Raw genomic sequence first — 23,606 nt, 5'->3', positions numbered from 1 at the left:
AACAACAACAACAAGATCTCTCCTTTATAAAAAGAGAAATGGGATGAGAAAAAATTAGGGAAACAACACCTTTCACAATAGCCACAAAAAACCTTAAGTATATTTATGTAACTCTAACCAAGCAAGTGAAAAACAATTCCAAGTCTCTGAAGAAAGAAATGGAAGAAGATATCAGAAGATGGAAAAATCTCCCATGCTCATAGATCAGTAAGATTAACATAGTAAAAATGGCCATCTTACCAAAAGCAATCTACAGATTCAATGCAATCTGCATAAAAATGCCAACACAATTCTTTACAGGCATTGAAAGAACAACTCTCAACTTCATATGGAAAAACAAGAAAATCCTGAGTAGCTAAGACAATCCTATATAATAAAAGATCTTCTGGAGGTATCTCCATCCCAAATCTTAAGTTATAGAGCAACAGTAATAAAAACTGCATGGTACTTGCATAGAAACAGACAGATAGGTCAATGGAATAAAATAGAAAACCTAGAAATAAACCCACATACCTATGGATACTTGATTTTTGACAAAAAAACCAAAATCATACAATGGGAAAAAGATGGCATCTTCAGTAAATGATGCTGGTCTAACTGGATGTCTACATGTAGAAAAATGTACATATCTAATAAGAGTCTAGATTCTTATTTAATCACCCTGTACAAAACTAAAGTCCAAGTGGACTAAAGATCTCAACATAAAATCAGACACATTAAATCTGTTAGAAGAAAAAATGGGGAAGAGCCTTGAACTCGTTAGCATAGCAGACAACTTTTTGAACAGACCACCAACAGTTCAGGCGCTAAGAACAACAATTAAGAAATGGGACCTCATAAAACTGAAAAGCTTCGGTAAGGCAAAGGATATTGTCAACAGAACAAAACAACAGCCTACAGACTGGGAAAAATTTTTCACCAGCCTTACATAAGGCCAAGGGCTAATATCCAAAATACATAAAGAATTCAAGAAATTAAACACAACGAAACCAAATAATCCAATTTAAAAATTGGGTACAGAACTAAACAGAGAATTCTCAACAGAGGAATCTCTAATGGCTGGGAAACACTTAAAGAAATGCTCAATATCTCTTGTCATCAGGGAAATGCAATTCAAAACAACTCTTAGATTTTATTTTACATCTATCAGGATAGCTAAGATCAAGAACTCAGGTGACAGCACATGCTGGTGAGGATGTAGGGAAAGGGGAACACTCCTTCATTGGTGGTGGGAGTGCAATCTTGTACAGCCACTTTGGAAGTCAATCTGGCACTTTCTCATGACAATTTGGAATAGTGCTACCTCAAGACCCAGCTATACTACTCTTATGCAAGAGATGCTCCACCATACAAGGTCATTTGCTCACCTATGTTCATAGCAGCTTTATTTGTAATAGCCGGAGTCTGGAAACCCCCTAGATGTCCCTCAACTGAAGAATGGATAAAGAAACCATGGTACATTTACAAAATGGAATACTACTCAGCTATTAAAGACAAGGAAATCTTGAAATTTGCAGGCAAATGGATGGAACTAGAAAAGATCATCCCGAGTAAGGTAAACCGGACCCAGAAAGACACACATGGTATTAACTCACTTATAAGCAGGTGTTAGTCATATAATACAGGATAACCACACTACCTATACAGACCTAAAGAAACTAAGTAACAAAGAGGACCATAGGGAGGACTTAATTCTCAATCAGAAGGGCAAATAGAGTAGACACCAGAAGTGGTTGAAGAGAAGTAATTGGATGAGAGACTACCAGAGAGGTCCTCTGACAGACTCCACTCAGTGGGGAACCGTGGCATATGTAGAGACTCAGAGCCAAACTTTGGGGTTCAGAACATGAGGTTTTACGGATGATACAAAGACCTGGAGTGGCCAGGTGCTCCACAAGGAGACCAACGGAGCCAACATTGCATGTGTGTGGGTTTCTGCAGAGACGGATGCACCAACGAAGCACCCTGCGTGGTGAGGAACTAGACCCTCTGCTCAGATGTAGTCAATAGGCAGCACAGTCTCTGACATGTGCTCTGACATGGACTCAGGTGCCTACTTATGGGGCACTTTCCCCTGCCGGGGTGGCCTTACCTGGCCACAGAGGAAGGGAATTCAGACAGTCCAATGAGACTTAATAGACTGGCATCAGATGAAAGGGGAGGAGGGCTCCCCCTTTGTGAAGACTAGGGGAAGGGAAGGAGGAGGGAGGGAGGGTGGGATGCGGAGGAGAGGAGGGAGGGGGATACGGTTGGGATATGATGTGAATAAATTAAAAATAAAAAAGGAATAAAAGTTATTTGTGTGTGAGCTTTTGCCAACATCTTCCATGTCTTGTAGAAGTTGCTTTCCAGTAAGGAGTGGAAGATGGGACTAGAAAACATCAGTAAGGGCTTTGTCCCAGTGAACAAGCACTTGCCAAGGACAGTTCCCGTCCTGGGTGATTCAGTGGCTCTTCTGCGATGTCCATGGCCTGTTTTCCCCTCTTTAAGGGTCTGTGTTTTTCCATTTGGTTTGGATGGTGGTTGTATTTGCAAGCCTCAGTCCTGATGGTAAGTTCTTATACGCGAGAGGAAGGCCTGTATTCTCTTGCACTTTATACAAACAGCAAGTCTGCGACTTAACACACACACACACACACACACACACACACACACACACACACACACACACACACACACACACCCTGAGCTTGTTTTACAAATTTAGAAAACTATAATTGCTCCCAGCTCTAAAGCAGCATTCTCTATCCCATCCCCCTTGGAGTCTAAGACTGAGTTTCTGTCTCCTTAGAAAGTTCATGTGAGTGGGATTGTGTCTCTGTGGACTTTTTTGCATTTTGTCCCTTAAGAATGTGACATCACCCAACATACTGTTCTTGGTATTGCTGAGTGTTTTGTTGCTCTGTTGATCTACTCACTAGCAGTTGTATATTTGAGTTTTTATTTAGTAGATCTCATGAATAATGTGGCTCATAAATGTATTTCTCTCTGTGTGTACATGTTTTTGCTTCTCTTGGGCTTATCTACACAGAGGAGGAGTTGCTGAATCATATGCTGTCTTAGGTTTCTATTACTGACGTGCAACAGCATGACCAAAAAGCAAATTGGCGAGGAAAGATTTTCTTCAGCTTACACTTCCACATTGCTGTTCATCACCAAAGGAAGGCAGGACAGGAGCTCAAGCAGGGCTGGAACCTGGAGGTCGGAGCTGATACAAAGACCATGAAAGGGTGCTACGTCCTGGCTCGCTCAGCCTGATTTCTTATGGAACCCAGGACCACCAGCTCAGGGATGGAACCACCCACAATGGGCTGGGGCCTCCCCCATCAATCACTAATTAAGATGACTCGGAGACCCTGTCTAGACCTATACAAGCCCTAGGGACCTTTTAAGTACTTTTGTCCCTGATGATAATTATCATAATTGCTCTTTGTTTTGTTGAGGCTGTTGTGTCTGGCTCTGTAAGGAGGCTGGCCTTCCCTTGAGTGCTGGTGCTACGGGATTGCTGGCATCCAAGGATGTACCACAATACCCAGCAAGTTAATTCAGTAGTCAGTTAGTTTGTTTATTTATGTTTTGGTTTTCAGGGGTGCTGACAGGGGCCACACCTCCACCTTGATGACGAATCTTAGACTGTGTATAAGGTATAGCGTCTACGGTCTGCAGGAAATGAAAGTTTAGTGCTAGAGATCTCTTTCCTGTATCCACTTGGCCATTTTATCTTATTTTTTAAAACTCTGAATGTTTCTGTTCAAATTCCACGTTGGCCACCAGCCTGATACTGTAACTTCTCATCGCATTGAAAGGGAGCTGGTCTCTGTGGCTTGGATATGGTGATTTCTTAAGCTCCATTTCGTGGACTCTCCTTTACAATTAGCTTATAACACTGCATAGTGTCTAGCCCTATGGGAGCAGGAGGGTCTCAGCAGATCTTAGGGGCGTGCAGTGGGTCCCCTTTGCTGCTCAGTGGAAGCACCTGTAATGTGGCTCACGGCGAGTTTGCTGAAGACTAATTCTTTGTGCTGCTCTCTTGAGCAAGGAGTGGCCTGGATTAGCATGTTTTGATTTGAAAGTGAGTTACAAAACTTACATAAATAAGGAAGTACTTTGTGAGAGAAGCATACAGTGTGCTTATACAGAGCCTTTTGTCTTCACATAACTCCCCCCGCTTCATTTTCATGTGGTTGCTGAGAAGGAAAGCGAACTCAGGGAGCGATTTTGGTAAAATCCTGTTACACATGTCGCTGTGTATAGCTGTGTTTGTTTAACCTGCCAAAGTTCATGCTTCTGACAGCATTCTGAAGACAGGACGTTAACGCCATTGGACAGTTTTATATCCATGCATTGTCTTGTGAGCATGAGGTTAGTTCAAAATACATTCCACTGTGATTCCCAGAGCTTGGTGAGGCTCCTGTGAATGCTTCTGCAGACTATGTGTGAGCCAAACACTTGGCATGTCTGATTTTGTCCCCTTTATGTAAATTCTTTTTTATGTCTATCTTTTAACTGAATAATCAGGTCAAGAAGCATTAAATAAGTGGCCCAAAGCTACTAAGGTAATGACACAGATGAGGACCCCCTCCCCGTATCATTGTCCCTCCCCCACAGCTTATTTCTAATAAAATTACTTTGGATAATTCCAATAGAAAAACTGTGTTAAGAGGTGAGTCCCTTGCCGATGATAAAGTGAGAATTACAGTGAAATGTTGTCTCTTTTCATTATTACCAGATAAATTCATTTCATCATAAATAGTTTGCATGTTATGATTGTTCTGAATAATGAGGCTATTAAGCAAAACATGAAGTTTATAAACTTGGAGTTGAGTCAGAAGCTCACAGTGGTGTGTCACAGAGAAATGAAATCATGTTAGGTTTTGAAGTCCAGTTAAAGTTGCTTTATGTGCATTCTTGGTACTACAAAGAGCTCACACCTGTAACTATCACTGTACTTAAAATAGTTAATATAAATCAAGTTGCACTTGCCACGCTTGATGCCTGTGGGAAGATGTCCTGTTTGGACACTGTGGATTCCAGTTGTTCCCCGTGGGTAGTGATGGCCTCTGTGGAAGCAGGGCAAGCAAAAGAGGGAGGGGAAATGCCCGTTTTGGAGGCATTGACTCCACTTAGATTTGGGTAGTAAGTATGCTTAGATACCTAAACTAAGGAACGGATGAGACATGGCTAAGAGGTGAATTTGGAAGTTTTGTGGAGGTAGAAGGTGAGATGTAAGTCTTGACTATGTGTAAGGGAGGACACGATGGAGCAGATTTCTGGTTTGGGTTCTGCCGTTAGAGCTGAGAAACCAATAAACGACACCGCTTGTGAGGTTGTGAAGGATGTGACACACTAATGTTAATATATACCATGGGAGGGCTTTTACTAAGCAGTTTAGTACAGAGACCTAGCCTCAAGAGGCTGTTTGGGTTGGGACATAGGGATCTAGGTGATAGTTAAGGGCATGGGAGTAGGCAAGATCATCCACCAGCAATGTGTGAAGGGAAGGAAAGAAAAGAGGCTGCAAGACAGACCATGGACAGAACCGGCGGGGGGATGGGGGGGACGTCAGAAGAAAGGAACTAGAGGGGATAAAGGTGGAAGGATGGAGGAGGGAGCCAAGGAGTATATATACATTATGGAGCCCTTAGGCAGGGAGGGTGTAAGAGTGTAGATGTGATAGCAGATGCTGAAAAATGAGCAAGGATGCCAAGGCCAGACTGTGACATAGCAGAAGGACAGTCCCTGGGTGAGTAGTTTGCTAGAGTGGTGGAAATGAGAAGTTGTGGTGCATCCTGGGAGAAATCTCCAGGGAGGGGTGAGGGGGTCAATAGAGATACATTTAAAGGGGGGGGGGAGAAGAAGAGAAGCAGTGGGAAGGTACATGAGGTCCAGAAAGTTTGCTTGTGGTTTAAGGTAAGAAAAAGACACTGATGTGTTCAAATGATGGGGAGAGGGTAGCACCTCACAAAGAAGAGGACAGAGGTTGAGATGCACCCAGTAACCTTCTGTGGGTAGCGATAAAATGTCCTAGAGTGGACAGGTTTGGGAGAAGCGTTTCTGCCAGGAAAAAGACAGATTTTCTTGACTCACAGGAATGAGTGGCCTTGTTGCTAGAATGTTGACAAGTCCTTGACCCTAATGGATGGGCTTTGTGGTTGGGTTGAAGGCTGGTTCCAGCAGATAAGGCTGGTTCCGGCCGACCATATTTTGTAAAGTTTGGCCTCGAGGTACATAGGGTAGAGCCCTGGTCTTCCTTTACACAGTTCTCAGTCCTCTTTTGGGAGGTATTTGAAATTATGAGAGATTGTGGTGGCCTGGTGGCTTCTATAGTGGAACACATCATTAGTTATCTTTGAATTTTAAGGAAATAAATAAGTGGGTTTAAATGGTGTCATGGGTGAAAATAATGTCGAGTGGCCTTGTATCTATACTATCATAGCTCCCTCCACGTCACCTTGACATAAGCATAGACACACTTGGGAAGAGAGGACCTCAGGTGAGGAATCTCCTCCATCAGATGGCCTGTGGGTCTGTCTGTGGGGTCATTTCCACGATTGCTAATGGATGGAGAAGATCCCAGTCTGCTGCAGTGGTGCCACCACTATAGTGTAGGTCGCAGAAAGTTGGGATCTGGATGTGAGCATGTGAACAAGCCAGCAAGCAGTATCCCTTCTCCTCTTCAGTTCCTGCCATGGCTTTCTTCAGCAAAGGACTACAACCTGTAAGCCAAAGATACCGTTTTTTTTTTTTTCTTCTCAAGTTGGTCTGGTCATTGTGTTGTAGCAGCAACAGAAAGCAAACTAGGACATTTATCCTCTAGTGACTTTACATTGTCACCACCTGTTTCACTCCACCTGGGCTCTCGCCACCATCTGCTTATGTTGAGGTGGTAGCAAGATGGCTCACTCAGCCAGATGTGCTGTTGTTTCTGGCATCATATACCTGCATCACTGGCTCTCCATGAGTTGCACACCCTTGTTCTTTGGGCTATTTTGTCTCTAGAGAGAACTTTGTCATTTGTTTAGTCTCTGCAGGAACATTCATTCATTGAGTTCCAGACTTCTTTGATCCTTCTTTGGACTAGGCTAGCACAAAGCCAATACTGTTTATGTTCAACCTCTGGCTCTGCTGTCACTTACTGGCTATGCGACCCTAGGAAGGTTACTTTACACTCACTATCTTCGCTCACTTTTTACAAAAGTTGGTATTGATGATTGTTTTCATCTATTTTCTGTTGCTAAAATAAAACACTAGAGACTGGGTAAATTACAAAGAAGACAGGTGATGACAGTGGTCCTGGGATTCCCTCTTGGGGTTCTTAATCTTTTTATTGAACGAATTTAAGAACAGATTCAGATGAAAGCTGAAGGACAGTTTTATTGGAGTTTGACAGAAAAACCCCAGACCAGGTGAGCTGTAAACCTTGGCAGCTGCCCAAAGGGTTTGGTGAAGAGAAGGAAAAACGAGCCACGGTACTGCGTGAAGCCAGAATGGAGGTTGGCATTGTGGCAGGCATTGTGGCGGACAGGCAGCCACAGGATGGTGAGAGGCACGTCAGAGAGAGAATTTGGATGCCAAAATACCAGAGAAAGCACACCCAGGCTCTGGCCAGCACCTGAAAGAAAAAGATGCAATAAAAGTTATGCCAGAAATGGTACAAGCAAGAATTCAGCAGAACCTTATGGTGGCTCAGAGGCACTACACTAGGGGGATGGGAATTCTGGGAAGAAAAAAACCCCACATGATCCCATTAAAGGAATTGTTAGTTCTTTTCACCGTTTAGCTCATAGCTGAGGTAGACCCACCTTCCTGAGAGGTGACTCACCTGCCCAGGTGTTTATTTTATTTTATTAATTAAGAAAGTAAAATCTGATCATGTCATTTTCCCTTTCTCTTTTCACCTTCCACTTCTCCCACATATTCCCTCTTACTCCCTCAAATTCATGGACTCCTTTTCTTTGTTACTGCTGAGTATGTATCTATAAGTGCACACACAACCTACTGCTTCTGCTCAGCATTACTTGTTTGTATATGATGATGATGTCAGAGCTGAGAACACATTATTGGATAAAAACTAGGAGCTTATCCCTAAGGAAGACTATTTAGCTGCGCTTGGTTGACTGTGGTTCTTTTTCTCCGGTTGAGGCCCTGTGAGATTTCCCCCTTCCCCCAAATCCCACTGGCACGTCTGTTAGGTTCTTCTTGTTCAGGTCATTTTTAGGTCACCCAGCTATAGCTTTTCTGATAGTTCTAGAAGATATACCCTCATAGCAGATTTCATGGTTCTTGGGCTTATACAGTCTTTCTGCGCCTCCTCTCAAGATGTTTCCTAAGCCTTGGGCACGGGAGTTGTATTGTAGATGTATCAATTGGGGCTCTGCACCCCACAATTACTTGTTCTTTAAAAGACTTGCCTAGCTGTGACACTTATGAGTGACAGTAACCGGCGTGTCACTATGGTCCTAAGGGTACAATAGAGGCATTCCTATCCTGGTGGGAATTGGACCTATACCTAATTCTGAAGCCTAGATAATTACCTGGGCCTGTGTGGTTCCAAGTCTGGTAGCCCCGTCAGCAGGTTGGTCTGGCCACTGCTTGCTTTGGGACGGGGAACTGGTAAGCCTCGAGATTAGAGGCCCTGCCCCTCTCTCAGGGGTGGCTACAGCATTTTAGGGTTCAGGTTTGTCGCTTTGGAACAAATCCAGGTTTCTAGCCTTCCAGGGGAGGTGGGAGTCCCCATACCTGGAACAGATATCCCAAACCCTCTGGCAGACAGGGAGACTCATGCCTAGCGAGTGCTTCAGCAGGGGTCAGTGCTGAGCTACTGACAGTGGTTGAGTAGGTCCCAGGGACTGCAAAGGCAGTTCTGCCATTGCTGCCTGATCACCAGGCATCCAGTGGCAGTCCCCTGTGTCCTCCCCCATGCCCCCTCCGATAAATGGAGTGATGATGGAAGGAGAAATCAAAAGCCAACTTTACATGTGAATTAGGGATTAAAAAACCCCAGGCAGTGAGGGTGACTGTGTCTGATTTGCTTGGGCTCAGGGTGCCAGGGTACCTCATCTACATACAGTGCTACGGTGCCTCAGTGACATGGGTCCTTTATCACAGGAAAGAAAACAGTGCTTAATTATCGTATGTGTGAGGGGATGGCTCCAAGGTATAATTAAAGACCACTTGTTGCAGGCTAAGATCTCAGCTTGGGGTGGGGTACTTTCTGTAATTCCCCGTGCTTGTTATCGAGAAATATTGGGACTGTATTATCAAAAGGACTGTATGATGCCCCTTACAAAATCTGGAATCAACAGATTAGGTGGGGTGAGGGCCCCACTGAGAAAAGGAGTCATTCTTCATAGACTGAGCACAGAACTGGCTGTCCGGAGAAGGTGGAATTCAACCTGAACCAGCGGAGCTCCTTAGGCCTAGTGACCTCATGGATCTTTGAGGATAACTAACTACTACCACTTTACTAAACCAACACAATCCTCAACTGTATTCTGTTTTTTTTTTTTTTTTGGGTTGTTCTCATAAGTCAATTTATTTAGTTATTTCTCAACTGTATTTTAAATACTTACTTTTATACTCTCAAATAAGTGTAGCTTTTAAGCCTCACTTAAAGAAATCTTTCTTTGCACCAGACACAAACTATTACAGAAGGCCAACTGTTGACTCTTAAGGGTTGAGACAATGGCATGTGCGTCTAGCAGTCATTCTCAGACCTCCTCATGCCCTGACCCTTTAATAAAGTTCCTCATGTTGTGGGAAACCCCAAGCATAAAACTATTTCGTCGCTACTTCATAAGTGTGATTTTGCTACTGTTATGAATGGTAATGGGAATATCTGCTATGCAGGATGACATGCAAGTTAACAACCATTGGTCTAGAGGTAGGTGATCATAACAGAGGTGCATCCAGCTCCCAGCACTGGACCTCGGAAGTCTTAAAGAGCAGAGCATTGGATGCTGCTCACTGTTGGGAAGCGCTTTCTGCTATTCACTGTACAGAAGTCAGGAGGGCAAGTGGACACAGGTAAAAAGGACAAGGCTCCCTAAGGAGTTGTAGAAACTAAGACACACAACAGCAGGAGGTACATCAGTCTGCAAGAAAGATAGGCATGCCTCTCAAAGACTTAATCCTCTTTCAAAGGCCTCGCAATATGACAGCTGCCACAGTGGGCTTTAAACCTCTGCATATTCCTTGGAGACCAAGGACAGCCATGGTTGTGATAGACTCTACCACAGTTATAAAGGTGTAAATAAGGAATGAGCGATACACTAATGTTGTGTACTAACTAGTCTTTTCACTCCTCTTCCATGAAGCTGTACATACCTTGGGTCCTTTTAATAAAAAGATTTGAGGTCTTTGTGTTTCTGGTAGCCAAAAGCTGTGAGCGCTACAACACTAGATAATGTGGGTTCCCCAAAAATGCTTAGAGGAGGGCAGTCCTTGTTTTAGAGTGCCTTCCTCAAGTATGGCTTATGTCCACAATGAGAGAGTGGATTGTCATCACTGTTTACTGTACCAAATGAACAGATCTAAACTCTGTGACAGTCAGTACCACGGAGACGCTTTGTCAATCTCTTTACTTTGTCTTCTTCATTATAAAGAATAATAAGTGCAGTATAGGTTAAGTTATAGCACATTAGTTGCATCCATAACCCACAATTCAGGTCTTTATGGGGTAACAGGGTATTTCCTGGGAAATGAGGAAACTAATGCCAAAAATAATCACTTTTGACATATGAGGAAAACAGTTGAATTTCCTTGTATACTTATATACATCTTTTTCTTTTGAGACGGGGTCTTCCTATGTAGCCCTGGCTGTCCTGGAACTTGCTATGTTGTCCAGACTAGCCTGCAGCTCACAGATATCTGCCTGCCTCTCTTGACTGGGTGCTGAGATTAAAGGTATATGGCACCACGCCCAGCTTATGCACCAATTTAACTATCAGTACTCTTCATCATTTTTATAGAAGTTTTAGGGTTTTGCTTGTTTGTTTTATAGGGAGTATAAAATATTTTTAAATGTCACAATATTTCATTGTTTCAACTCATGTGATAGCCTCTATAAGACTTTCCAAGACTTTCACTTCTGGAGAGAGCCTACTGGTATGACAGTGTCCTGTCCCTCACAGGGCAGCAATATGCAACACTCAGTGGTATGTCCTGGTGACCCACTTCCTTCAGCTAGGTTCCACCTTCTAAAGTAGCACTGCTCACTGGGGACCAGGCACTCAGCATGTAGGAATGTCTCCAGACAAAAATAGGTTATATCTCCCTATCTGTAGTCCAGATTCTCAAGGAGACTCTAGTTCAGACTCTGTCTGGAACAGGGAGCCAAGTTCACATGTTAGATCTCCATCTAAAATAGAAGTCATCTTACTTTTGATGGCATGGTTTGATGAAATTCCAGCTGTCCATCCTTTCTTCCTTTTTTTCTCCTATCTATTAGTTTAGACTCTCACCTGTGTCTCCATCTCCCTGCCCTTCTGTCCACAGCTCAGCTCCTTCTCCAGTCAGCTTTTCTACCAAATGTCTCCACACTTGATAGGCCAGAGGGGAAAGAGGATTTGCATGGGTGGGAAGGTCAGTAGGGTGGAGATGTCATGAGGAGTCTGGTTTTCTCTTGTCTTGAGCATTGGCTTGTTAAATGGGAAAGGAAGGGATTAGGGACTTTGAGTCTGATTAGAGCAGGAAATAAAGGCAGTTAGAGGTTTCGAGCAGAGGAAATGCGAAAGCTGGGCCCTAGAGACATCAGTGGGGGCTGTGTAGCGCAAATGGGTAGGGCAGGAAAGGCGTTGGCGAGTGGAGATAAGGGCTGGCGTCTGAAGCCCGGGAGATGCAGCTTGGTGCTAAGTGTCAGCCAGAGTGCACCCTTGACAGGATTGGTGTCAGCTCTAGAGCTGTTCTGTTTGTGGTAACAAGAAGACATTTGGAAGGAAGTGCCATTAAGCCTTTGCAGCTAGGAGGCTTCAGAAAATGCACAGGAGTGCCGGCCTAGGGGGACTGGTGAGTCACAGTGGCCTTTTCAGATTTTTCCACTTTTTTCCCATTCTTAGGATTCATCCTTTTGTACTTTAATACTGTCAGGTTATTATGTCAATACTAAAGCTCATTTGTCTTGAAGATCGCTTTCTGTTACACTGCCGTGGCATCTTCGAACTTACTTTTCTCAGCGGCAGGCATTTAGAGTCTGTGAACCTTATAGTGAAAACTCAAGTCAAGGATTTCTCTGAAACTAGGAGAGGGTGACTCACAACAGGCGGTGTGTAACTCAGTTTGATGTGTTAGTGACACTGCAGCCTACCCATCCAGCACCCCCGGTAGGGTAGATCTTTGTAACACATGCCTCTTACAGAAGCCCAAGTGAGTGTGAAAATAGTTGTGACAAGTGAGGAAGGCTGGGTTCACTTCTCAGAGAAGATCTTTCCTGCTGCTCAGAGAAGAGCTTTCCATGCTAGGAGAAAGCCAAACCTTTGACTCACTGAATGTGCTTGGTACTCATCGTAAGAGGTGGGTTCAGTCTATACAAGGTAGCCATTCACTGCCTTCTAGACTGTGTATTTTCAAGGCAAAGACTGTCTGTGTTTCTCATGGACTAAGGGCAGCTGCATCCTGGCCCCGGGAGTCATCTTTATTACAGTGCCCTTTGAAAGAGATAGGTAGCTGTACATAGTGAGCCTTCTAAAGCCTGCCAGTAGACATAGTGACAAGCCACCTCGCTCCTAGCGGTAGCAAGCAGCATTGCTCTGCTTGGTCTGAACTGTAAACTGGGAAAGCTGCTTTCCATCCTCAGACTTCACCTTCCAATGCCCTTGCTGGCTACAGATAACCAATGTGAAGGACAGCAACATAGGCTAGGCATCCAGGAAGGGGGGGGCACGCAGGGAGACACAGAGGTTTGAGTGAACTGAGCTTATGAAGTGCAGTACTCCTAAGGTCACAGAGAGCCTGATGTTCAAAGGACGTAGTGAGTTGTGAAGTTCACAGGGTTGAAAGGGAGCCTCTTACGCTTGTGATGCCTAGGTGAGGTCTGCGAGAGTGCGTTGCCTCTGAGAGTCCAGAGTTTCAGGCGCTCGCTCAGGTCGCAGCCTTTCCCTCTGCCCTTGTAGTAGTCAGACATGCCCCTAGCAGGTCTGCATGGCTTGCCCTCTCCACCTTTGAAGTTCGTCTGCTGAGGCCCTTCTCCTCTCAAATTGCTGTCTACTTGGACCTCTCAGAAGCCAGTTCTTAGGATAATGTGGGGAGAGCGGCATCGCCCCCCTTTCCAGCTGCTTCGTCACTTTGTAAATATAGTCTTACTCTGTGTCTCCGGACTTCTTTGTTGAACTACCTCCCTGAGAATGGACCACAATACACGTACATTTTACAAACTGTTGTATGTATGTATATATACATACACACATATATACACACACACACACATATATATATATATTTATTTATTTAATTATCAGAGTCTCTCTTTATCCTAGGGGTATTTGTTTTAAGACCTCTAGCAGATAACTGAAACTGGCATAGTACAGAGTACCAAAAACTAGCAATTAAAGAGGTAAATTGTAACAATGGCTGTGGTAAAATGGTAGTGTTTCCATATTAGAGGAATGACGAGATCTAAAGCACCTTTCAGTATGACCCTTTTGCTGCTCAGCCCCCTGCTATCATTGCCAGGCTTAGGCTCCCCCACCAAGGAATTGTAGTTTTTCATACGCCTTGATGGTGCCCCTGCTTCTGTGACTTGGATTTAGGAAATTGAACCAATGTTACTCTAAGGAAGAACTGCTAACATTACAGGAATAAAAGAGGGGCTGGGAAGAACAAAGAGTCTGAATGCATCATGAGTTTGAGATGCAAACGGTCCATGCTGTGACTGCAAGACAGGAAAGGGGGATGTTCTGGGGAAATCCCATGAGAAAACCTGGCTTCCAGAGGCAGAAGGTGCATCAGGCAGATGGAATGTGATGAGCCACCATGAGGACTTACAGACAGATGGGAAAGCAAAATTGGGCAGGCAAACTGGTGGATCTCCACCACTTGGGCACGAGGGAGGGGGACTTAGACAGTGGCCTTGAACACTGGCCTTACTCAGGTTGCAGTTCCTTGATTTATCTCAAGTGACAGGGAAGCTTTCTGGCATTTTCCTTGTGGTACCAGTGCCAGGGTGTGGTCATAGAGCTCCATATGTCGGTCTAGGATTTAGTCAGTTAGCTGGAAATAAAACTGCGGGAAACACATGATGGCTACTCAGGGCAGGCATGGTGCTTGCCACTCAGGTGGATTGCAGCTACATCAAGCTTGCTTACCTCAGGCGAGAGAGATGGACAAGGTTGTGAACAGAACTGTGTCCCTCACAAATCCAGGCATTGACGCCTGGTGATTACAAGCATATGTGGATATCAAGTCTTTATAGAGGTAATTAGGGAAAGACTCTTATGCCCAGGCCCTCATCCAGCATGACTGTGTCCCTGTGAAAATCAATGATTGGGACATAGACATACACACAGGGGAGACCATGCGACAACATGGAGAAGACCATCTGTAAGCGTCACACGGGGACAACTCTGCCAGCACCTCATTCTCATACTTCCAGCTCCTGGAACTGTGAGAAAATGAATTCCAGTTGCTGCAGCCTCCCAGTCCATGGCATGCTGTGACAGTGCCCCTCATAGGACGAGTGTACATGGAGCAGGAGAGAGCCCTTGAGGAGCAGTGCAAGCCTAGAGCTGAGAAGCAGCAAAAATGCAGTGTGCTGGGCCCACAGATCCTGAGATGCAGCGTGTTGCACCTGCAGACCATGCATCTGGCTATTGCTGTGGGTGACAGCCCAGGCTGGCCAGCTTCCAGGATGTGTTGGAAACTGGCCTGGAACTTGAATTAGCCATCTGATCTTTTTTTCCCGTGTGGAAATGGAGGCTCCCATTGTCTCCTTGTAAGAGAGGACACATCATCAGGGGAAGATAAGGTCTCAGGACCACGATGATCATTTAGTACCAGCATGTGGGATGCTTGTTGATTTTGAGAAGAGAGTCTTCTTGTCCCTGAGCCACCGGGTCTCTGGTGATGGGTGGAGAGTTGGGCAGACAAAGGTTGTAGAGAGTCTCTTGCTATTTTTATTTTGAATTACTCTGTTAGATTTTCTGAGTAATGTGGTAAGTGGTTTGGTCTGTCTTGTGCCTTCAGCTCCATCTGATCCACTGGAATTCTACACTGTTTGGCAGCATCGATGAGGCGGTCGGGAAGCCCCACGGCATCGCCATCATCGCACTGTTTGTCCAGGTAAACTGTGCTGTGTGCCTACATTTCTAAGAGAAGTTTTCCCTAAGTCATTTTGTTGAATATTTTTTATTTCTCAATTTTAATACTTAGAGGTTCAATTAAACACATGTAAGCATGTAATTTGACAGTTAGTTCCCAAGAGCTGAGTTTCATTTCTTGTAGAAAACAGTTCATTCGTTTCTTAGAAGTGTTCTTCAGATTGTTAGCTGGAGCCTTTGAGAAACAACTAAGAAAATGTCTCCTGAAGCCAGACTTTATTTTTTTATATAGGAAAAAGAATTCAGAAAAAAAAATTTTTAGACTCAGGCTTACTACAAAATCTAAGTTAAAAAAAAATCGATAATGTAATCATGTAGTGAATCACCTTGTCTTTTTGTTATTAACAATTTTCACTCAAAGATGATTTGAAATGCTTTATAGAAAACAATAAAGACTGCAAGGACCATGGCAGATTGAGCCAGTTTAAATGGGCACTGAGCTCTGCCATGACAGAGAGTATTACATGGCTTAACAATCACATAGAATGTGACCACGTGATGTAAAGAAGACATTTAAAAGGTATCCTAAGGTGAGTTTTAAACTTTGTCCTCAGTTTCAGGGTGTGCTAAAAGGCTTACTAGAGGCAAAAGGCCCTTTGGAATTTTAGCAGCCTTTAGGTGTCAGAAGAGCATCCAAGACCAGAATGAACACAAATACTTGCATTTTAAGATGACTTCTCTTTCCACTCTTTACTTCATGTTTACACAAGCACAGGTCTATATTCCTTTAGTTTTGCAACTATTATGTAGGTAGTCACAAATTATTGACAGAAAATATTTTCAATTTTTAGTGTATTGAAGAATTAACTTAAAAAGGCTGTGTTTTTTTTCTTGTTTTTTGTTTTGTTTTGTTTTGTTTTTTGTAACCTGGAAAAGCGAGTGGAGTATCAAGTCGGCAAAGTTGAGGCAGTGGAAGGTGTTATGTCATTATTTAGGAATAAGAATAAGGATAATAATAGGAACACAAACTGAGTATGTTGACTGCCAACAACCAGGAAAAAGAGAGAGCAGAAGAAGAGAGGGCTGGATGGACGGGGAAGCTTGATCAGAAGGAGTGGCCTCTTGGAGTTGTACATTTCAAAATGGCAGCAAGGAGGAGAGAGAGGTTAAAGTCATCAGTCTGCGATCATGGAGCTGAAATGTGGCAGAGTCAGTGTTGCGTGACTGTGCAGTGTTCTGATGTGGACTCCTCTCAGGGTTTATGATCTAATGGGGGAGTCATGAAAGGAAAATTGATCCATCCCAACTAGGCACCATGCCTCCAAGAGCTGACCCCTGGTACGATCACGGAAACAAAGAGAGTCCTCTTCTACTGGCGACCAGAGGTGGCTTCTGGTTGAGACGCTAGCTTTTGCATTCATGCATATATTTGCAAAGGATGTTTTTCAAACCTTAGAGATTTTTCTAGAAAATCTAGTAATATTTATTGTCTTAGCTACTGTTTTATTACGGCAAAGAGACAGCACAACCAAGAGCAGCTTATAAAAAGAAGCACTCAGTTGTGTATATAAACGTCAGACATTTTATTTTCTGTTTTTAGAGCCCGTCTCAGGAAGTGTTTTTATCACACTGAACTGACCGCCATTCTTCGCTTCAGTTTTGTTCTCTTGTGCATTTCACACTTAGCATGAGGAGACACAAAGGTGTGCACGTGGGCAGCTATTCCAGCTTCTCATATGCCGTCCTGCAGACGTGTATGTAAAGAGAAAGCCCAGCACAGCAGTGCCTGTTATCCGAGGTCATGCCTGAGCTCTGCTGTTCTTCTCTGTTGTCAGGGTCCACTAGAGGGAGGCTGCAAGTGGCAGTCAGGTGGCAATAAACATTTACAAAAAGACAAGGACAATTAAGTGCCAGAAAACTTATTTCAAGTATCACAGTTTTTTGGACCATTACTACACACACACACACACACACACACACACACACACACACACACACACACACATTTAGTAAGAATGAAGAAGAAGCAATTGAATAGTGATCAGTGATAACCCAGAGATGTTTTAATTTTGATATTGACATATGAAACAATATATCTACTTCCGAGTTTGTGAGAATTTTCAACATTGATGAAATATTTATGAAAGCATTCTACAAATGTCAAAGGCAAGAATACAGAGCAAAGTTGGTAAATAAATAAAAGTGAAAAATCTGGGCATGGTGGTATATGCCTTTAAATCTAGCACCCAGGAGGCAGAGGCAGAGGCAGGCTGATGTCTGAGGCCAACCTGGTCTACAGACCAAGTTTCAAGTCAGGGCTAGTTAGAGAGAGCCCTGCATTTAACAAAGGAGGCAAGAGTTTAGACACATGCTGCACAACTAACTTAGAACTACTCATGACATTTTCCAGAGTGACCTTTGATGGTTGTGTATATTACATATGGCACCATAAGTGATGAATATCCATAGTAACATGAGTTTGGATATTCTCAGGTGTTATACTGTACATGCTTTAAAACTTTAGTTATTGGCGTGAGCATGGATAGAAAAGTAATTTAGTTCACAAGACAGACATTCAGCTGCACCGGAGGCCTTGTCTGGTAGTTATTTTAGGTAAAAGCTAAGCATAAAAAAATGTGTTTGTGGGTTGTGCTTTGTGTATTTCAGATAGGGAAGGAGCATGTCGGCTTGAAGGCTGTGACTGAGATACTCCAGGATATTCAGTATAAGGTAAATCGTTACTTAAACGAAGGTAAAATAGTTCTATGTGAGCTCCCAGTGACCATCTCTAGGCTTGGTAATTCTCAGAAGGGCTTATGGGACTCTGAATGGCTGCCAGAGTTAACAGTTATGGTTAATTATAGTGTGGTACTGGGAAGGGGACACGGGTTGGCATCTGGGGGGAAGGAGCAAGCTTCCTAGTGTTTCTTCTGGGCAGGCCCCTGGTATTCCCAGCACAGTATGTCATCTGTGTGAACTAGGGAAGCTCTCCTGGAAGTGTATCAGTCATTTTTTTTTCAGAGTCTGGCTATTTAACCATGAATTGCCTAGCCACTTTCCCTTGGTTTCTGAAACCCTGCTGTTATTTCTCTGACACTGAGCCAAACCAGGCATCCATACCTTTTTGGAGCTAGGCATACCAGCTCATGCTGTTGTAGCAGGCCAAGGGCCAGGTTGAAAACCCCAGGAGTTCACCTTAAACATCGCATGAGCCAAGGCTTCAGGTATACGAAAATATCTTACCAGAGGCAGGGATAGGAGTGCCCCAAGGGCTCAGAGGCCATCTTCTGGAAGGCAGCCAAGTCTGAAGCTACTTCTGAAGTCAGGATACGGGGGCTTTGAGCAGCCTGGCCCTCCCAAATCCAGGAGGCAAGGATGAGATTTCCTTTGATAATGTTTCTTATGGCATCTGTTTTAGTAAAAATGTTTTTGTTGGGCAGTTAGGTACTAGTTGCACATTCTACACCAGGCATTATAAACAAAATTTAAATTAAAAAAGCAAACAGCCATAGACTCAGCAAGATATATTTTATTGGATCTAGTTGATCTCACTCCAATGAAAAAAGGGTGATTCACTCACTGATATGGAGACCCAGTGAGATCATCTGAAAAGACTCCAGTGTAGACATATCTTTAGTTTTACTAACTTTTTTGCAAAATTTTATAAATTTTACATTAACATGGACTGGATTATTATTTTCTTTTTCAGGGAAAATCTAAAACAATACCATGCTTTAATCCTAACACTTTATTACCAGGTAAGCACTTATTTGAGAGCCTTAAATGGACTGTGTGCATAGCCACACTGTTTTCTTTACAATGTTTAAAATCCTGCAGTATTAGTTGAAAAGGTTTCTTTGCAGTTTCTGTGTTCTGTAGGAGGTGCAGGTTCAGACCACTGTTGCTAAGCCAGGGGCCCTTTTGAATGTCAGGAAGCTCTTGTCTCTCCCTCTTTATTCCAGACCTTTCTCAACAACATCATCTGCAAAATGTAAAGTCACCACCTCAGTGTAAAGAGCCCACAAACTTCAAAATAACTGATGCACTTCCAAGACCATTGGATCATTTCTAGAGTGATGTGAACTTTATAGCTAACTTTATAAGGTTACTTTCTTCAGCATCACTATTTAAATATTCTAATTGCATTTGTGCGCAGGTAATAATTATACATAAAACACTCTGAATAGAACTTGGAGTTCAATTTTGGTCTCCACATTTCTCTGCTTACATTGTGTGCCGTTCCACAGTGTTTCAACCAACTAGGCTGAACCACTGCATCCTTTTTCTACAATTGCACACTCGCTTTGGTATATTTAATTATCCATTTCTTTTGGCCACGTTAAGAAGTTCAAACACATGACTTATTTTCTCTTATCACATTGGGATTTTACTAATGAGCTGTTGAATAAGCAATGTAGAGATAGTTACAACAGCATTTAAAAACACTGCCTTTGAAAGACTGCTTAGGTTCAAGTCTTCCACCAGTTACTAGCCGTGTGATCTTGGACAAATTACTAACATTCTGTAACTTAGCTTTTCCATATAAAACATGGCTAACATGTCTCATGTCTTTGTTGTGAATATTCAAAGAATTGATATATATTACTCTAAGTAATACTCTACCCACAGTTCAATAGGAATCATCTATGAATCAGCTAATAGAAAAAGTGGGTTGCAGTTTCCTGACTACATTAAGCTTGATAGATGTGTCTAGTGAAACATTGATAGAAATCTCTGGAGATATAAAGGGAATCAGTCATCTTTTTCATTGATTACTTTCTTCACAAACTGTAGTGTAATAATTTGTGTATGAGGCTCTAACTTAAAAATGGCATTCATCTGAGAAGTGTTACATCAACAGACTGCCATTTTGGAAACTGTTGCTATAATTTTAAGTCTGTCAACTTGCCCTCTCATAACGTGTCCCTGTGTTTGCACAGACCCTCTTCTGCGGGACTACTGGGTCTACGAAGGGTCTCTTACTATCCCGCCTTGCAGCGAAGGAGTGACCTGGATATTATTCCGATACCCTTTAACTATATCCCAGCTGCAGGTGAGTGTGCACCTTCAGATCTTTCAGGGTGAAGTTCTGAGGTTAAATATCCTTTCCATAAAGGAGAAACGTCTGTTTTGTGCTTTCATTCCTGTTGTTAGATCAGTCATAGCTTTTAGATGAAAGTTAAATATTCGATTCAGGGAAAGCAATGGGAAGGTCAAAGATGAGCGAAACCAGTTCATTGATGATCTGAACCTTAAAAGTTAGTTGTTATATAGCAAAGAGACGCCACCGTGAAACAGCCAAACTTGAGACAAGTCTGGCCATTCCTATAAGTGGATCTTTCCAGGTGTGGGAAAGTTCTGGAAATAGGGTGAGACTTCTGATTATCTCACTGGCAGGTAATAGTTCTTTCTGGCATGCAAAATACTGTGATATATGAGGGTGTATAAGAGAGGCAGAAAAAAATAAAGCCCTGGTAAGTTCTGGATCGTTCTCTGCCTCTACTCTTGCTGTCCTTTGAAATCCCATAGATTCTCTAAGTGCCAACAAAAGCCACCTGTGGGAACCCACACCCACAGGGAAGCTAAAGTGATGAAGTCGTTTGAGTCCAGGAGTTTAAGACTCAGCTAGGTATGATGGCAAGATGCACTCGTAAGAAGAAGAAAGGAGAAGGATGGACGGTAATACCCACGGAGCAGAAACAGCCCAGTCAGCTTGGATTGGATGTTAGCTGTGCAAGCATGAGTCAGCACCTCTACTGTGTGTTCATGGTTTCCAAGGGGCCAGGGATGTGGCTTTTGCCTAACATGTGTGGTCATGGCTCTGATGGACAGGACCACTCATATACAAAAAGAATGAAATGACTGCAGTGTTGTTACAGAGATGTTTGAATGGTTTCTGTCTTTTTGTGGTCTAAGGGTCATAGTCTCAAAAGCTGTATTTTCCCTTCATGACTAATGCCTAAATGCTTAAGAAATAGTTAGAACACTCCAAGGGTTCTTCAGAAAAGTTTTATGATTTTTTTAAATATCTCATCATTTCTTGAAGTTAGGAAACTTGTGTTCTAATGGCTAGGTCAATTCCTTTGCTTAGTATTATTTGCATTTATTTTATTTTTAAATATTATTTATACCTTTTGAGATTATAATCATAGAACATAATTTTCTCCCTGCAAAGCCTCCTATGTATTCCCCCTTCCTTTTCTAAATTCATGGCTTCTTTTTTCATTAGTTGTTGTAACAGACATATCTGTATATGTAAATACATTTGTATTCATAAATACATCGCTATAACTAGCTTAGTCCACATAATGCTATTTATATGCACATTTCCATAGCTGATCAGTTGGTATTGAAGAGCCAACCAGTGTTCTCTTCCCTGGGGAAGACTATTTCTCTCACTCTCAATATTCTTTGAATTAGCATTAATTCCAAAAATCTCATACTTAGGATTTTCAATCTTTATTTCTAGTTGTCTAGGAAACAGTTTAAATTCCCCATTCATCCTCTTCTGCCTGTCTTTCATGGGGTTTGAACTTCTACCACATTCCATTTGGCTTTTATTTTTGTCGGACAAATCCTAATTCCATTATTCTTTTTCATCTATTTGTTGTCATAAGAAACTGTGTCTGACTGTCAACTGGGCACAGGGACAAAAGTTTGAAACATAACCTTCACTCTCAAATGTTTCTGTCAGTTGGGGAGGGAAATGGCCATTCAAGCTACAGTTGTGGTAATGTGTCCCAGAGAGTCCAGACTGGCTGGCCTGAGGTATGACTTCAGAAAAGTAGAGGTTTGTTTAATGGGGACAAAGGAATTAGAAAATTCACTCTATTAAAAATAGAGCCTTGGGCTAACGGTGTCTAATTTTGAGATTTAACAGCAACAGTATCTGCTGTAATAGATGAGCCTCCAACTTTGTTGACTTGGAGTAAATAACTATTTTATATGAGTTTGTTTAACCTCAATGTGTCAAGGATTTGTGATCTATCTGAAATCCCATAGAGGATACCTTGCCTGCCTGGCTCTGGGCATCTGAAAGCTGAGTACCATTGTGAACATTGTAGACAGGACACAATGTTTCACTGTCTGTTTGAACTGTGTGCTCTACTAAGATGCAGGACAAAGCCATTGTTTTGAGGTACTCTCTAGTTTGAAAGGGAACCTAGCTTTGTGTTGTGCCTCTGAGTCAGAGGCCAGACATCAAGTCTAACCCTCGTTCACCACATCAGGCTGGGAGATAATCTGTGCTGAGAAAAGCCAATGCCATGCGTGTTTGGATGAAATAGATCTTCTTCCTTTGAGAACAGGTGAGTTCCCAGTCACTCTAGTCTGTCAGGGAAGAAAAGGTTAGGTATTGTCAGCACAGAGCACTGTGGCATCTCCTGAGAGGAAAGCAGGGTAAGTACAGACTCACATGTATACAACATGTTTGTGTCTATGGACATGCACTTTAATGTGGCTTACTAAAATAGGATCTGGGAGAGGTCTGTCTTTGACTTGAAGATTTGGCTCACTGCTTTTCATGGAGTTCCATTGAAAGGAAAATGAAAAAAATTGAAGTGGTCCAGAGAAGGTAGTAAAAATCAGAAGTCCAAAGAAAGAAGGTATGACCAAGAAAAGTCAAGAAGCTGTGTATTTTATGTTTGAGCAAAAAAGACGGTTGGGCAGATTCAAATGGAAGCGATTTTCTTCTTTTTACGTATATGATCTGTAGCATTTAGGTCATGTCTGATTGTGGTGCTGGGAACCAAGCTCAGAGCCGTTCAGGTACTAAGCACATGCTCTTTACTGAGATGCACTTCTTGTTACGGACAGATGAGGAATCCTGATAAGCTAGGGACACTGCTGTCTGGAGGGTCTTATTGCTCCATATGGGACCAAGAGGCTGCTGCCTGGAGACCTGGTCTACATCATGGCCATGCAAGAAAATAATTCAGCAGATTTGGAATGCCAGCTGTAGCTTTTCATCAATGTCCATGGATGTGGTAGTTTGGATGTGAATGGCCCTCGTAGGTTCACGTGTGTAAAAACTTGGCCCCCAGTTGATGAGACTGTTTGGGAAAGATAAGGAGGTTTGGGCTTGTTGGAGAAGGTGTGCCACTAGGGACAGGCTTTGATGTTTCAAAAGCCTACACCATTCCCAGTTAGCTCTGTTTGCCTCCTACTCACAGCTCATGCTATAAGCTCTCAGCTGCTGCTCTGGTGCCAGCTTGTACCTCACTACTTCCCACCATGGTGATCATGAGTTCTAACCCTCTGGAACTGTGAGCCTTAAGATAACAGCTTTCTCAGTTTCTTTGGTGTTTGTCAGCAATAGAAAAGTGACTAAGACAGAAGGTGGTGCTAGAGAGTAGT

At 42.9% G+C, this 23,606-nt stretch overlaps 1 protein-coding gene across 1 annotated transcript in view; it reads left to right on the top strand.

Moving 5' to 3' along the window:
• The window catches only part of CA8 (carbonic anhydrase 8), a 98,499-nt gene that overhangs the window by 37,728 nt on the left and 37,165 nt on the right, over positions 1–23,606 (top strand). Inside the window, exons 4-7 of the mRNA XM_084800058.1 lie at positions 15,178–15,273; positions 17,919–17,981; positions 18,961–19,009; positions 20,192–20,304. Of these exons, the coding sequence (XP_084656184.1) occupies positions 15,178–15,273; positions 17,919–17,981; positions 18,961–19,009; positions 20,192–20,304 (321 nt within the window). The remainder of the gene's footprint in view (positions 1–15,177; positions 15,274–17,918; positions 17,982–18,960; positions 19,010–20,191; positions 20,305–23,606) is intronic.

This window comes from Acomys minous (genome assembly GCF_964271855.1).
Source record: "Acomys minous genome assembly, chromosome: 1".
In the NCBI taxonomy this organism is placed as follows: domain Eukaryota; kingdom Metazoa; phylum Chordata; class Mammalia; order Rodentia; family Muridae; genus Acomys; species Acomys minous.
Note: the sequence above shows the minus strand (reverse complement) of the source record. Positions and strands in the feature narration are given on the sequence as shown.